The 15500-nt window shown below is 52.0% G+C and overlaps 7 protein-coding genes across 7 annotated transcripts; 6 read left to right on the top strand and 1 right to left on the bottom strand.

The window, feature by feature from the left end:
- Positions 1 to 835: 835 nt before the first annotated feature.
- QC764_116440 (uncharacterized protein) lies at positions 836 to 2480 on the top strand (the record flags this gene model as incomplete). The annotated part of the gene is made up of 6 exons (XM_062942893.1): positions 836 to 1305; positions 1356 to 1651; positions 1702 to 1851; positions 1904 to 2013; positions 2069 to 2293; positions 2344 to 2480. Exons 1-6 carry the CDS (start codon positions 874 to 876, stop codon positions 2478 to 2480), a joined length of 1350 nt encoding a protein of 449 aa, XP_062805917.1. The 5' UTR covers positions 836 to 873.
- A 754-nt stretch (positions 2481 to 3234) lies between these two features.
- QC764_116434 (uncharacterized protein) lies at positions 3235 to 3815 on the top strand (the record flags this gene model as incomplete). The annotated part of the gene is made up of 2 exons (XM_062942892.1): positions 3235 to 3432; positions 3576 to 3815. 2 exons carry the CDS (start codon positions 3235 to 3237, stop codon positions 3813 to 3815), a joined length of 438 nt encoding a protein of 145 aa, XP_062805916.1.
- A 1929-nt stretch (positions 3816 to 5744) lies between these two features.
- Positions 5745 to 6080, top strand: QC764_116432 (uncharacterized protein; the record flags this gene model as incomplete). The annotated part of the gene is made up of 1 exon (XM_062942891.1): positions 5745 to 6080. The coding sequence occupies one exon, from the start codon at positions 5745 to 5747 to the stop codon at positions 6078 to 6080; it is 336 nt and encodes a 111-aa protein (XP_062805915.1).
- A 1302-nt stretch (positions 6081 to 7382) lies between these two features.
- Positions 7383 to 8651, top strand: QC764_116430 (uncharacterized protein; the record flags this gene model as incomplete). The annotated part of the gene is made up of 1 exon (XM_062942890.1): positions 7383 to 8651. One exon carries the CDS (start codon positions 7383 to 7385, stop codon positions 8649 to 8651), a length of 1269 nt encoding a protein of 422 aa, XP_062805914.1.
- Positions 8652 to 8953: 302 nt separating this feature from the next.
- QC764_116425 (uncharacterized protein) lies at positions 8954 to 11130 on the top strand (the record flags this gene model as incomplete). Its single annotated transcript, XM_062942889.1, has 2 exons — positions 8954 to 10357; positions 11025 to 11130. Exons 1-2 carry the CDS (start codon positions 9744 to 9746, stop codon positions 11128 to 11130), a joined length of 720 nt encoding a protein of 239 aa, XP_062805913.1. The 5' UTR covers positions 8954 to 9743.
- Positions 11131 to 11218: 88 nt separating this feature from the next.
- QC764_116420 (uncharacterized protein) lies at positions 11219 to 13188 on the top strand (the record flags this gene model as incomplete). The annotated part of the gene is made up of 3 exons (XM_062942888.1): positions 11219 to 11326; positions 11382 to 12496; positions 12556 to 13188. The coding sequence occupies 3 exons, from the start codon at positions 11219 to 11221 to the stop codon at positions 12992 to 12994; spliced, it is 1662 nt and encodes a 553-aa protein (XP_062805912.1). The 3' UTR covers positions 12995 to 13188.
- QC764_116410 (uncharacterized protein) lies at positions 13185 to 15146 on the bottom strand (the record flags this gene model as incomplete). The annotated part of the gene is made up of 1 exon (XM_062942887.1): positions 13185 to 15146. One exon carries the CDS (start codon positions 15144 to 15146, stop codon positions 13185 to 13187), a length of 1962 nt encoding a protein of 653 aa, XP_062805911.1.
- Positions 15147 to 15500: the final 354 nt, after the last annotated feature.

Here is a 15500-nt window from a genome sequence, read left to right as displayed (position 1 = left end):
CCTCTAAAAAAATTTAATAATATATTTACTTTTTTATATAATATATCGGAATATCGCTTCCTTTTCACTAAATCAATTTAAATTAACGATTATATAAAACTTATACTTTACTTCCTCAGAAGTTTAACGTGATTACAAAAATCCTAACGGATATTTAACTATTATATAAAGCTATTTAGAATCTTATACTATAGATTGGAAAACTTTACCGCTAAGTAAGTAAAATTTATAAAAACGTTCGTTATTTATTTATCAATAAAAGCGTAATTGTACTACCCGGAGTAATTTAAAATAATTTAATATTTAATATTTATTGGTTTGGGGTGCGGCTCACAGGCCTGAGGGTTTGCGTAAGGAAGTGGGGCTCTCGGAGGATTCGGGGGTTCAGGGGTCATGTATATAAGCGGTCTGCTTCGGACATTCTATTTTAGACAGATCATCGACTTTTATTTCTTCAAATTTTGTGCCTTGCACGCGTGCAGGCAATTCTGGCCCTCTGATCAGGCCGATCAAGTGCTTATTATGTGGTCTGCGAACCCATAGAGTCTTTTCTTTGTCCTACGTGGAGTGCGGCCTGCGAGCGAGCCACTGTCACGCAGGTGTGTTCATTCAGAGACCCTGTTGAGGGTATATTTGTGGTGTTGTGGTTGGTTTGTGTATTTTCTCACCATTTCAATAGAAGCATATTTTCTCTGCAAATAGTGAAATCACATAAAGAGCCATGCAGCCATGTTGAACAAATCAGTGTGGGAGTTCCCCCACGGAATTGCAACCACATGATTCAACGTCGTACGAGTTGTTTGGCCCAGAATTTCCAACTCAGCGCATTTAAAGGTCCCAACGGCCCTCAAATTGCCAGAGTAGTACTTGCGCATGGGTCTCACCTGTCACCGTAAAATGTCGCTTCACATCATCATCGTCGGCGCTGGAATCGCCGGGCTGTCAGCAGCTGTCTCTTTGCGACGAACTGGTCACCGGGTAGAGATCTACGAGCGCACATCAGCAAACAACGAAGTCGGAGCCGCCATCACCGTACCCCCTAACGCATCTCGCTTTCTCCTTGAATGGGGACTTGACCCAGTCGCCGAACGCTTTGTCAAGGCAGATGAAATGGCCTTCCTCGACCCTCTTACTTTGAACACTCTGTTTGCTGTTCCTCAAGAACAAAATCGCGCCCGATATGGCTATGACCTGTGGCTTTCCCACCGTGTTGACTTGCATGCTTGGTTCAGGAGGAAGGCGACAGCAGTTGAGGGGCCTGGAACTCCAGTGGTACTTCACTTGCAGCGTGCAGTTGTGCGATATGTGTGTAGTATAAACCCTATTTGTTGCCAAATTTGGCTGACAGATTGAAGGACCCTGCCACTCCCTCCATCACCCTCGCCGACGGAGGTGTACTTTCTGCCGATCTTGTCGTCGGAGCAGATGGCGTTCACTCACAAGCCACGGAGGTGGTGCTAGGGAGCAAGATTGAGCCATCGCCCTCTGCCTATTACAACACCTGTTTCCGTTTTCTGATTCCAGCCGCTTCATTGGCTGAAGACCCTGAAACTCGATGGTGGCATGAAGACGAGCACAGTAGGAAGGTTAGCATGCGGATTATCACCCACAATGCAACAAGTAGAAGGATAGTTTCGTATCCATGTCGAGAGTAAGTAACAACGTTTCTTTTGTAATCCGCTTTGCTGACTCTGTTATCAGCCGCGAGATCCACAACTTCGTAGGTCTGTATCATGATCCTGCCATGGCAACAGCCACTAGGGAAGACTATTTGGCAAAGGTGGATAAAAATAGCGTTCTAGAAACCTTTGGTGCAGAGGCTTTCAGTCCTAAGCTGAGAGCTGTGATTGGGTTTGTTGACCCTTATATGCTTTGGGAAATAATGAAGTTGACTGTTGAATAGGAAAGCCACCGAGGTCAAACGCTGGCCGCTTTTAAACAGACGTCCGATCCCAAGTTGGCACCGTGAAAGGCTTGTTCTGGTAGGTGATGCTGCTCACCCAATGCTGCCCCGTAAGTGACCCCTGGAACTTATCATATAACTATGTTCAAACTAACAATTACGTAGATCAAGGCCAAGGAGGCGCCCAAGGACTCGAGGATGGTTGTGTTCTAGGAATTGTTCTGTATGGCGCTTCAAATTTAGCAGACATTGAAAGGCGACTGGAAATATATGAGAAAGTCCGGAGGAATCGAGCATCAGCTATCCAAATATTGAGTAGTGTTGGCATGGACCAAGGACATCTCGTCTTGGAGGATCTGAAACCCTATTTCCCGGAAGGTCAAGTTCCAAGTAAGTACGCCATACTGCAAAATATGGAGGCTCGTTGACAATATGACTAGAAACTCCCACGGAGATGGTGGCATTTGCGTCTGGATACAATGCTGTTGCAGCTTCTGTGAAAGCTATGAAGGAGGAGCTTGATCCTAGTTTCGAGCTGCCGGCGGAGTTTTTCGGGCCAAAAAAAGGCGGCAAATAATTCCATGTTAGGGAGGTAACCCCACAATCAAGAAAGATAAGAGATCCTCATTTTTCGACAACATCAGACCGCAGGACCGAGCAGCGATGTTGTAGACCTGCTTGCCTCAGTCTGTGCTCAGTGTGGGTGATGAGCCAGATGCTCCCCTGGTCAACCCTAACCCACGGGCCCGAAAACTTTTGTGGCCCCACTCATGCAAGGCGCATCCCATTCCAATTAACGCGTCGAGTGGCAGCCAGATTTTTGGAGCTCGAGTCGCGTCCAATGCCGCCTCGTTATAATGCTACCACCAAAGAAAAAGGTATGCGCCGCACCGCTCATGCCAGCAATACCCCATTGCGACCGACAAAGACCAGCAAATACTCGCCAATCTCAATCATCACCGATGACGACTCCGATATCGACGCGCACGACGGGAAAGAACGCGTCTCGTTTCTTGATCTGCTCTAACAGGATGCTTTCGACGACCTCAAAGCTGGGCTTCGCTCAGAATTCGAAGAAATTCGAGGAAAGATTGACGACACTGTCTACCTCCGCCTTGCCCTGATGCAATGGGCTCGACTAGCCGAAAGCTCACAGACCTACGAACCACCTGTTTTATCGCCTCGACAACACATATCTCGAGAAAAACGTACCCGAGCGGCTGGAAGGCCGGGATAAGGTGATCGCCGATGCCTTGATCAAGCTTCAGCAGGAGATACCCTAGGAAATCTTCTTTTCTGTAATGGAGAGGGAAGACTCCCCAGTCGCCAAAATGCCTACGAGCTACCTTATCCGCCGTCTAGTGGAGAATGGAAAAGAGCTTCTTGTCGACATTCCTGTCGATGATCGAAACCGGCTTCAACCAGACCTTCCTTCCCTCAAGGGGCAGGATTCGACTTTGGAGGCCGCAATTGTACTGGTCGCCCGTGACAGCGCTGCTGATTTTTGGGAGGCAGCGGAGGGCCCCACAGTATGTTGACAAGCTGATACCATCTGGAACAAAAAATGGTGCAAAAGCTTGCTTGCTGGTATATCAACACGAACAAGCGGCCCAACAGGCCCTGGAACTTCCCAGTTCGAAATATGCTGGTTTTTCGAGATCTCTGTGCAAAGGTTTGGGACTTGGACAAGAACAAAGGGTTAGCAATCCTCCCTTATCATGATGTGGATCGGATATTGAAGGCGATTCTGGAGACAAAGGACTTCGAATTCTTCGAAAAGGCTGCATCTCAGACTGAGGGTCGAATGTCGTCGAGCTTCTTCTACTGGGCTGCAGGAATGATCAAGGCTGGTAGTTTGGCCATGATGGATATCGAGAAGGGGCCTGTCGCCGCAATTTTGAGATACCCATGACGCGCATCATCGGTGTCAGGCTATAGCTGATTGGGTGACGATGATTCAAAGTCGCTACTGAAAAAGCTGGCAGAGATAGCTTTGGAAGCGGTAGACAATCATGCGCTAGGAACTCGGGACGGAGAAGGCTTGGTTTCGGTTGTTGGCGTTGTGCTTGGCCCGGATGCCATTCGTGACAGATTGAGGACTGTCGTTGAAAGCTACATCAAGCAGATCCCGTTAGTGCTTGGGGTTTTGAACGGACTTCGTCAGCTTCACGAACACCTTCCTGCTCGGTCCGATATCCACACGACATACTACACACACGTTGCTACACAGGTGATCGATGTACTTAACATCCCTAAACTCTTCTACAGACCATTGGAACCCGAAGAAGAAATCAGCAACAAGCTCGTCGATTTCGCACAACCAAAACCTGTCCCATCAGGAGCTGTGGAACCTGACCGCCTCTCCGACTTTGTGTTTGGGCTCCTCGAAGACAAGACACATGACGCGCTGCTGAGGTCACCGGCCTTCAAAGTTACGGCTGGCGCGGGTGCTATCGAAACCAAGCAATTTTCATTGCTTTGGGTCCCTCTCCTCCGAAGGCTCAGTGCAGGACACACGTCGTTTCTGGCGCCTCGATACCGGCACATGTTTGCCACCATCTTGGAAACAAACTTTGCTCGGTGTGTTGGGTCCATACCGGAAGAAGCGTGGGTTTGGAGTCCCAATTTTCCAGGTGTGATCTGCCCATGCCGTTTATGTGGCGTGGTGAAGTTGTTTTTCGAGAGTACTACAAAAGCCATTCGCATATACTTTCCCCTTTATCCCGCAAACGCTCAGCATGTCAATGACTCTTACTTGCCCTTGACTTACTTGACACACTGTCAATTTTCCCGGGATAATGGCAGTCTCGTTGCCACCAAAGGTTGTAACTCCTAGCAAAGCAGCCAAAGACGCGTGGTTGGCGAAAGCGTCAAAGGCCAAGGATGCACTTGTAACAGTAAATACACCTGGAATCAGGGCTATACTGGGTGCCTACGCTGTTCAACTGTTGGATTGGGGTAAACCGCCTCGCCCCGAGAATGCCATGCCCGTGCCTGTTGAGGAGCTGATGGGGGGTTTGCCGGTTGCTCGGGTTAATTTGCTTTTAGGCCGGGCTTCGGTGCAGACATTGGGTCATGCAGTGCCGTCAGCGCCGATACCATACACACCACCAGCGGCACCAGCAATGCTGCCAGCACCAGTACGAACAATGACTCCACAGCCAATGGCAACAGCAGCAAGCCGTTATCCAACCCCGATGTTGACATCGTCATCACTGTATCCGCCACCTTCAGGAATGTACCCGGTGTCCACGCCAACACCAGCAGCAGCAGCACATCACCCAACGCCCTCGGGCAGGTTCCCAGTACCAGGACTGACAGCTGCGCCACTTCATGCAACCCCTCCGGCCTTGTATCTCATTGCCCATAAACGTTATAGCGTTGGCGACCAGCTGTATCAAAACCCACCCGATAACCGAGGAAGCTTCCATATATTTGGCGTGCCTGATCTGAAGAAGAAACCCAACGCCGAACAGCCGGCAACATGGGCGTCTCGACCAGCAACCCACCCTAGCCTCCCTAGCAAGTGCCCAAGCCTGGCGTGCCTTCACAAGCACCCAGTGCCATGGTTGAGTGTCAACAGCAGGGCACAACACAGGCAACCACTGGCAATACACCCACCTGCGATCCTCATACAATAAACGATAGAGATCGGAGAGGCTATGATTACTTGGTCCAATTTTTGAACATACGCCTGTACAGCCTTGAAGAAACAACTCGAGCGACTTGGACCAGAACCAATGAAGCGACTCGCCGGGTTTGGGTCGATGCTGCCGCTCAAAGGGCGAACCTTTGACTTGGGGTTAAGAACAAGGTCGAAGGTGCGTAGGCTTTGCTAGTAATGCACGAGTCCAGGGAGCATGAGATGGTCGAAAAAGTGCTCATGGAGGTACGGCACAGGAAGAAGATGGAAAGGAACGACGAAAGGAATCAGGAGAGCAACCAGAAAAGCAACAAGAAAACCAACTCGGTTGCGCCGATATTTGTTACAGCAAAGATGAAGCACAAAACAGCGCTCCTTGCCGCCCAAGAGGTCGAGAAAGCGCTCGAGGAAATCGAGGCAAAGCGTGCTGCAATTAGGGAAAAGCATGCTGCCAAGGAGGCTGAAGAAAGACAGAAGGCGAAGGAAACTCAAAAAGGCGACGACAGGGCTGGCGATAATGGTCACTGGGGATGACCATCAAGCAAGACAAAGAGCACACCAGTTGATCAATGAGAACCTCAAGAAAATGAAGGCCGAGGCAGATCAGAGGGGTGCACAAGCTAGAGGAGCGTTGAAAGACATACATGGGGCGAAGCCAACACCTGGCTCAACAAGGTCGCAGCCTCCCACGCCTGTGCCTAGCGGCAAAATGGGCAATTCCACGGTGTTGACCCCATCATCTTCTCGACATTCTACCGTTACTCCGGCTACTTCGCGAGTGCTGGCTCCAGTATTTGCCAGCCGCATCAACACACTCACAACTCGGCTCCCCCCTGCTATGGCCGTGCAGGTAGAGCGCCACGCTCGGATTAGGCCACCATACTCAACACCTCGAGGCATCAAGAGACTGGCGACCGAGGTGATTGACTTGACGTTGGATGACGACTGATATCTCTGGGCTCTAACCAGACTTTGGAGTATCGATCGGCAGATTCGGGATACTGTTGTAACAGTATGAGCTGGACGTTGGACAGACGGCGTATTGGCATATTCTTTGGGCGCTGGTGGGCAGATATCTTTCTCATTTTTATTTTCGTTGTCGGGTTGTTTTTTCTGCAAATAATTAACGGCATCTTTTGCTGCATGTTCCAGTTTTCTTTGTTTGCTTGCGGTGGCCATCAATGTCAGCCGGAGTTCAGGTTACACCGCCAGTCTGCCTAGTCAAGGCTCTCAGCTGAAAGAGACGTTGGTTTGAGTGGTGGTTGGATTCTTGTTTCGCCTGACCAAACTCTACTTTTTCAGATTCCAGTTTGAAGACTTTATTTACACAGCATCTATCATCGATCACTGTATGTTATCAGCATTTTGATCGAAAGATGCGGCCGTTGGATGCAGTGATGTAAGGCACCACCTCGTCTCGAGATGGTGGGTCAGGCGGCACGTGCCGCGTCGTCAGCCAAACGGGAGGTGGCTCTTGAACCAATATGCGCCAAGAACCATACCTGTGGTAACACCTTGGCGCACATGGGCCCTCAGCTGAACCCTGTCACCTGTGCCATGCCGACTGCCAACAGCGCGCGCACCCCGGTTCTCATGTTCCTCAGCAGCCCAACGCCGTTTGCTCTGAAAGTGCGCAAGCTGTCTCTTGACATTGGCCCATCTCATCAACATAAAAGACATAAAGAAGCTGAAAGGCTATTCGAATAATAACTTTCGCCTGGCTTTGCGCTTCTTGCTCACAACCGCCCACTTCTCCACCGATCGACGACGTCCCGCAAATCGAGCCCCGTTACCCAAACCCCAAACCTACCGGGTAGTCTCCCCGACAGGCAAACCATGGCTGCGACTCAGACGCCGACAGTGACACAACCACGACAACCAGCAAAACCCCGTCCATCACCACCATCAGTCTCTCTATCAACCCCTCCGCCTGATCTCAAAGAAGTTAATCCCGTACTAAGTCCAACGGCAGTTGAGGCCAATATAAACCACCCTCCACATGCAAATGGCGGCGCACATATGTCTTTCGAGTTCGAGGGATTGGCGATAGAACTAAATACACAACTGGAGTATGTACGGGTTGAAGATGGGGAAAACACAGACTCGAAGCGACCAACGACATGGTTGCTCAAGTCCAAAGACCCAAACAAAGCATACCTGCCTGGCCAGCCACGCATACGGCTTGGTGAGCGTGCACGACATGTCGATGGCCCCGAGGGCAAGGTTGATGGCTATTTACGTCGATGGCATCTCACGGATAAGTTAGATCAGCTTCTTCCCTTGATGCGCTACATCTTCGTCCAAACACCCGCCTACGACCACATCAACGCACTCCACCATCATGCCGCCCATACTCGGAGGATTGTGGTAGATGAAGAGCCAGGGCTTCATTTGGTGTGGTATTACGAGACAATTTTCATGAAGCCCATCCCGCCATATTTCTTTTCCAGAGCTTTCTGGATGTACATCGCACATGCCGACCCCGAAGTCTACCGTGCTTCTCTCGGTTTCATGCGCAGCTACTACCACATTATCCGGTTCGAGATCGATTTCCACGAGGCCTGCAAGAAGAAGCTCATGCCACGGAAGGACAATGGAAAATTTCCGACTTATGAGGAATGGTGCGAGTTTATCGAGCCCTTCTCGCTGGTGGGCGACAAGCATGTCAGTCGCCGTTTCAAGTACGGCGAGCTCCGCCTCACACGCATCAACCGGGCCGCCATGTTCTTCCGCTTCAACCTTGCGTACTTCCACCTGTTGCCGCAGTGGGGCTCGTTCTTGTCACATATTCTTGCGCCCTTGATCACGGCATTTGCGGTGTGCTCGGTCATTCTCAACTCGATGCAGGTGACGCTTGCTGCTATCGAGGTGGCCAATGAGACGAACTACGACATACCTGGCCCGGAGGAATGGAAGCGTTTCATGAACGTGTCGTTGTATTTCCCCATTATTGTTATACTGTCAATAGTACTTGTCATTGGTGTTACGCTCATCAGCGTATTCCTGATGGGACTGAAGGATTTGCTGAGGGGGAACAAAGTGAGGGAGAAGAAGCGGCTTGGCCAGGCAAGAGTGGGCAAGGGAAGTCACGGGATGGTTTGGTAGCGTTTTGGCACCTCGGGTTGCCATGATACTGGGCTACGTAATCAGGGGTTTCGTTTCTTGGATAATATTAGGTGAGCGTGTTGGGTTTGCACGGTGGTTTTGGATATCCATTTGCCTAGTGATATTACCGGTTACTTTATTTACTTGTTGATGGGATCTGGAAATAGGAGAGCACATATCAAACATTTCACATGGACACCATCGGATGGGTGACTGCCAACCCATGATACAGGAACATACAACCCGAGACAGTGAAGGACACCAGAAGGCCATATCCACGATGTCCCCGTCGCTGTCTCGGATCTCCCCGCCTGTCCGAGGACAATTGATAAACCCTACCAATATGTTGGTAAGTCCTCAACGGGGTCGAAATAAGCTTACATGAGGCGCTTGCTTGGTCCCAAACCAATGGAGAAATGACGGCCGTGGCTTGGGATACTTCTGCGAGACCTTTCCCCTTGAACCTATTTTCTTGTTCAAGACTTCGTTAACCCGCCGCGAACCGCACAACTTAGAAGTGATTGAGAAGCAGTTGAACTCAAAGCTTGCACGGTAACTTCATCGACCCTCAGTGACACAAGGGTCCATTTGTGTCTACTTGAATGTAGGGGCCCTTGAATATTGGAACATGCAACGGTTTCTCAGTCAGTCGTTCCTCGAAATATTGCCGTGGACTGCTGCTGTTGCTGAATTTGGTCACCCTCGGCTGCCCTCTTCACTGGCTGGCACAGGCGGTTTCTGAAGTGTGCTGGTCCTACCTCTGTCCCTACGGGTCGTATGCCGTCATTCCCCTGCCGGCACCACCAGCGTGACATCGTCCCTCGTTTTTGGCGATCTTCAACCTGCCCGCTCTCAAACTCCTCGTATCGATGGACCCCACGTCGCTGAGAACGTTTGGTGTCACAGCCAACATGCAACGATTCACACCGTGTATGGCCGAGATGTCTCCTCGGTCGCCGTGAATACTGGAGCAATTTACACAATCGCGGGTGAGGTTGTGATTGAGCTCGCCCGTTCCCGTGGCCAACCCCGCAGATACCTGGATCGAGGATAATCACCCGAGCTAAGTGGCAGGCGTGGAGACGACATGTCATGGACATAAAGACAGCATTCCTTCTTTTTACCGTCTCTCTTTTTCCCAATGTTGACATCACTCACGTCGCCAATGAATTACCTACCTTTAGACTCTTGACCGTCATCAAAATGTACACCTCTTCCATCCTCACCACCGTCGCCCTGGCAACAGCAGCCCTGGCCACAGGCAGTGCCAAAACACCCAACGACTTCTCCCCGGGCTTCATCCTCGTCGTGCACGTCACCAACCCCGACGCCGACTTCACCCCCACCGTCAACAACGCCGCAGTCAACAGCATCCACGCCGGCCCCGGCTTCCGCGTAGCGACTATCTCCACCACCCTCACCGACGGACACGTCTTTTACGAAAATGGAACCCTAGACCAGGTTGAAGACGGGGAGACAACCGTCATCTTTGACGCTGCCACGCCCCTGACCCCGTTTGGGATTGTGGTGCAGGACCCCACGGCGCCGGTTGACAATATTGCCATCAATGCTGGGCCGGGGAGTTATAATACTGTGGATGGGGACCCGGACGTGAATGCGGCGTTGGTGAATGGGTTGGGGGAGGGGACGTACTTGGTTTGTAATGCGACGGTGCCGTACTATCACCAGAACTTTTTGACGTTGCAGTATGTGTATGAAAGGGGGGAAAAGCCGGATGGTTGTGTGGAGGTTGAGTTGGTGCCGCAGTGTGCAGAGTTGAATGAGTTGCCGGCGGGGAGCCATTCGAGTCATGATCATGCAGTTAATGTGAGGTGTTATAAGGATGCTACGGTTGTTGATTGGAGTTGAGGGGTGGCGTCCAGAGATTGAGCGGGATTGCTTCAGGTTTGGGGTCCTGGGGAGGGGGGGTGGGGAGGGCGCAAAAAATTGGATTTTGCTTAAGATGATGAAAGGGGTCATCTGTGAAGGGTTTAATGTCTTGTCTGTTCCTTTCCATCAAAAAGAAGCTTCATCGGACTTCACCATCATCCCATCTTCAATTGACCCCCACACCCCCCTGTACATATCGTCCTTGGCAGCGGCTGTTTAGCGCCATGCGGGGAGCCAAGCGATTGCGACAGGGTCCTCCCGGTGGGCGTCGAGAACTGCCGAACAGCACATCCACCTTGACCTCAACCTCGCTCACCGATGTCGTCCTCCCTCCTGCAACGCGCTGATGTAAACACAGCATACGAACTCCAACATCACCACCACCTCGGAAGATCCTCCTGACCTGATCAGGAAGCTGAGGTCCAACGACCAGTGAGTTGCGTGTTACCTTCCCTGTTTGCACCCGCTTATCCATCTCACCAGGGCGAATTATTCCCGGGCCTTGAGTGCTGTGCAAGGCCGACGACCCCGGAGGATTGCACAAGGAAAAGGCGGAGACTTGAGGAGAGAGGGACTGACCTCTGGGTGAGAGTGGGGTATAAGGGGTGGAATAAGCCCCTTGGGCCAAGACAGGTGAGTAGGCATTTCATCTTGGTGGTTTGAGTGCATGACAGAAGATGGCGATATTACAATATCTCCTGGCCAGCGTGGCGCTTGTTGCGCCTGTTGTAAATGGATACAAGGGTTTTAGGACTTCCTTGACTCTGGGGGACTTCAAGGAGCAGGTGAGCGGTCCCAATTTCATACATGCGTGAGCTCGTTGGTTGACACCAATTCCAGATGGAGGAGCGAGAGATGAGAACTGCCCTCATCCACCCCAGAGACACCGACCTTGAAAAGCTCTACCCAGCCCAAACCATTCAAATGCCCATTGATCACTTCCACAATGACTCCATCTATGAACCACACACCAACGAGACCTTCCTTCTCCGATACTGGTTCGACGCGAGCCACTACCAACCCGGCGGTCCGGTCATCGTCCTCCAAGGCGGTGAGACCGATGGAGCTGGTCGTCTTCGATATCTGCAAAAGGGCATCGTAGCCCAGCTCTCCCAGGCAACAAACGGGTTGGGTGTCATTTTTGAACACCGCTACTACGGCGAAAGCCACCCCACTGATGACTTCAGCACCAAAAACCTCCGCTTCTTGACTACGGATCAAGCCCTAGCTGATCAAGCATACTTTGCCCAAAATGCCGTCTTCCCCGGCCTTGAACACTTGAACCTCACCTCTCACAACGTCCCTTACATTGCCTACGGTGGCTCCTACGCCGGATCAGTCGTTGCCTTTCTCCGCAAGCTCTACCCAGACGTCTATTGGGGCGCCATTGCCTCCTCTGGTGTTCCCGAGGCGATCTATGACTATTGGGAGTACTACGAAGCCGCCCGGATTTATGGACCTAGCGAATGTATAGAGGCTACTCAGAAGCTTACTCATGCGATCGATAATGTGTTGATCAACCACACCGACACCGAATACCCACAACGGGTCAAGAATATCTTTGGGCTAGGCAATATCACCAGAAACGATGACTTTGCCAATGCCATTGCCCAGGGAATAGCCGGACTTCAAGGCTTGAATTGGGATCCGGCGGTCAACAGTACCGAGTTTGGACATTACTGTGGGAATATCAGCTCGACCGAGGTCCTCTACCCCGGGATCGCCGAGCGGGAGGAGGAGGCAAAAGAACTTCTCGCCGTGGGTGGCTATGATGAAGTGAAGCTAGTGAATCAGCTGCTCAATTACATTGGGTATGTCGATGCCACAGCTGTAAAAGGGTGCAAACGAAGAGGGAAGAGCCAGGACGAGTGCTTCACGAATTATGATTCGAAGTTTTACCAGCAGGATGATATCACGCAGGAGTGGAGGCTGTGGGCTTATCAGTATTGTTTCGAGTGAGTCATTCTTCTGTTCTTGCAATCTTGAACATCGGGCTAACATTCTTTGCGACTAGATGGGGCTACCTCCAAACTGGCTCTGGTGTCCCTGCTGATCAACTCCCACTCATCTCACGACTGATCAACCTCGAGTTCACGTCCACTGTCTGTCGGGAGGCGTTCAACATTACGACTCCTTCTCAGGTGGAAAGGATCAACAAGCATGGCGGTGTGAACATCAGCTACCCTCGCCTGGCTCATGTTGATGGAGAATGGGATCCCTGGCGTGCGGCATCGCCTCATAGGATTGGGCTGCCCGGGCGGGAGAGCACTGTTTCCGAACCGTTTATTCTCATCGAGAAGGGTGTGCATCACTGGGATGAGAATGGGTTGTTTCCTAATGAGACTAGACCTGGGTTACCGCCCAAGCCTGTGGCTGACGTGCAGAAGGCGGAGGCAGAGTTTGTGAAGGCTTGGGTTGAGGAGTGGCACAAAGCGAGGGGTACTGATGTCTGATGGGCATAGTGTGAGTTGTTGCTAACTTTTGATGCAGGTGACATGATGTATGGGGATGATATGGGGGATCTGTAGATAATCGCGAGACATGAGTGTGTGGGCACTGCAGGCAGTTTGGAAGAAAGGCTCAAAAGAAAGCATGAATATTTTACGGCGCTTATTCTAGAACAAATAACAAAAGGGGTATCAATCACCATTCCAACCGATCATCGCAAACAAGACGAACGTCAAATCTCCCCTCACCCTTCCACACCTTCGATCCAGAGTTTCTTTGCGCAACAGCCTCACGCAGCTCCGTGATCATGCTCGGTGGCCCGCTACCAAAAACGCGCGTGGAGCCCCGAGCGACGTTGGCGACAAACTCATTGACAGCCACATTGACGTCAGGCCGCTGGTTCTGGCTTTCGTCACTGCCCACAGACACCGACTTGGTGTCGACATCCTCCGACACCTTCTTCTCATCGCCGGTTGTCGTCCTGGCTCCAGGAGCAACATCCTCAGCAGTAACAAAGATTCGAATCTGCAATCCATGCGCAGCACCCAGCCTCCTCAGCTCCTCCAACTCTGGCTCAACCCATTCAAGATCCTGCTTTCTCTTCACCGCCCAGACCAACTCGATCTTCCTGTCGGGGTTCACCTTCTCCCTCACCAATCTCAACAAAACAGGTAGGACATAGGTAATTCCCGTTCCACCAGCCACGCAAAGCACATTGACATCCTGCGTCAAGCCCTCCACAATATTCTCCCCATACGGCCCCTGAAGCACCACATTCGTCGTCGTCCTCCCTTCCTTCTGCTCCTTCAACTTCTCCTCAATCACCCTCGCAATCTTTCTCGTCTCCCCCCCCTTCGCCCGGAAAATATACGAATGCTTGACGTCCCCAACGTTGTTAATCTGAGGGAGCGACAACGGAGTAAAAGGATGACTCTGCCACAGACTCCCCTCGGTAAAGCACAAAAAGAAGTGCTGCCCAATACTCCACGCCTTCTGATGATGTTCAAAATCCAACCTAACCACATCCCCAAACCTCTCATCCTTCCAGAACTTTGCTTCCGCCTCGGCACTGGAAAACCCCCACCGTCCCTCCTTGCGTTGGTACCCACAGTGCAACATCCCCATCCGCACTAATCTGGCAAGCCGGTCAACCACCCAGAGGACAATACCGGGCACGAGAAAACACTGCAGTTCCTCCCAGTGACCGATCAACGCCCCAATGTAGACCATGGCCATGACGTAGTGCGCCTTGCGGAAAAATTCGTACCCGGTGATGTTCTTGATGACCCACTGGAAGGAGCAGATCCACAGGAGGACGAGGAGGCCGAGGGCGACGAAGCCCCAGATGGCGTATTCCTGCACCACCCACTTGTTCCAGACGTCGGGTTGGGGTTTGTACAGCCAGCCTTCGATCAGAACCCAACCTAGAGTGTGGAGGAGGGATTGCACGAGGATGATGTAGCCGGTCCATTTGTGAAGGAACATGAAGGAGGTGTATGGGACGCCGGTGACGGCTGAGAGGATCGACTCTCTGGCGGCAAAGAGGACGGATAAGGGGGTGAGCGCGTAGGCGAGGACGCCGACGCGGTCGGCCCAGGGGCCGAGGGAGGTGCGCGTGTTGACTACGTCTGCTGGCTGGCCTTTGATGGGGGTTACCCATTTCCCGTAGACGATTCCCACAAAGGACCAGATGGATAGGTAGCTTGTCAAGACGGCGAGGATGACGAGTTGGAGGCGGGTAGTATGCCCGAAGATGGTCCTCAGGGGAGCGGTGGGGAGGAGGTGGTGTCTAAGGGAGGAGGCGACCGCGCCAAAGGAACGGGAGAGGAAGCTGGGTTTGGGACGTTGGGGGGTTGATTCGTTGGTGGATAGCTGGGCGAGGAGGTCGTCGACTGGTTCTCGGGCTGGGAAGACACGGCGACCGATGCCCCAGATGAGGAGGATGCCCAGGACGGTGGCCCAGAAGATGCCCGTGTATAGCATGCCTGCATCGTGGGCGTCATAGACCACGTCTAGGTAGGCGCATGACCCTGGGTCGTTTGTGCAGGGGACTACACGGTAGGCGTACCCCCAGTGAGGCTCTAGTTGGGAGGCTTCTGAGAAGTTCTGGATGTGCTGACGCCGAAGGATGGAGTTTGGGGTTGTGAGCGACTCCATGGTGCTTGGAGGATAAGCCCGGCGGCTCTGTCTCTACTCCCAGTTATCTTGGAGACAGCACTTGGGAGCTGGAGATGGTGACGGCCAAAAGGTACCGGAATGGAGAATGTCTCAGCACCATGTGGCATCAAACCGGGACATGTCTGTCCTTATACAACCCCATCGCCACCCGCACCCCCCGGGAGCGGTCTGGTAATATATCTAGGCCCCATGCCTGCGTCGGGACCTGGGCTCCGAATTCGTCTCTGCAAGGTGGAATCTGGCGGCTCTGTTGCCGTCCTCTTCCCGCCCGGGTAGCATCGCCAAGTGATGTGTGTGGAGTTGGTGTAATCGCGAGCAGGTTCCAAGACCTCG

This window comes from Podospora pseudoanserina, chromosome 1 (assembly GCF_035222485.1).
Source record: "Podospora pseudoanserina strain CBS 124.78 chromosome 1, whole genome shotgun sequence".
Taxonomy (NCBI): domain Eukaryota; kingdom Fungi; phylum Ascomycota; class Sordariomycetes; order Sordariales; family Podosporaceae; genus Podospora; species Podospora pseudoanserina.
This window is presented reverse-complemented; position numbering and strand designations above follow the sequence as displayed.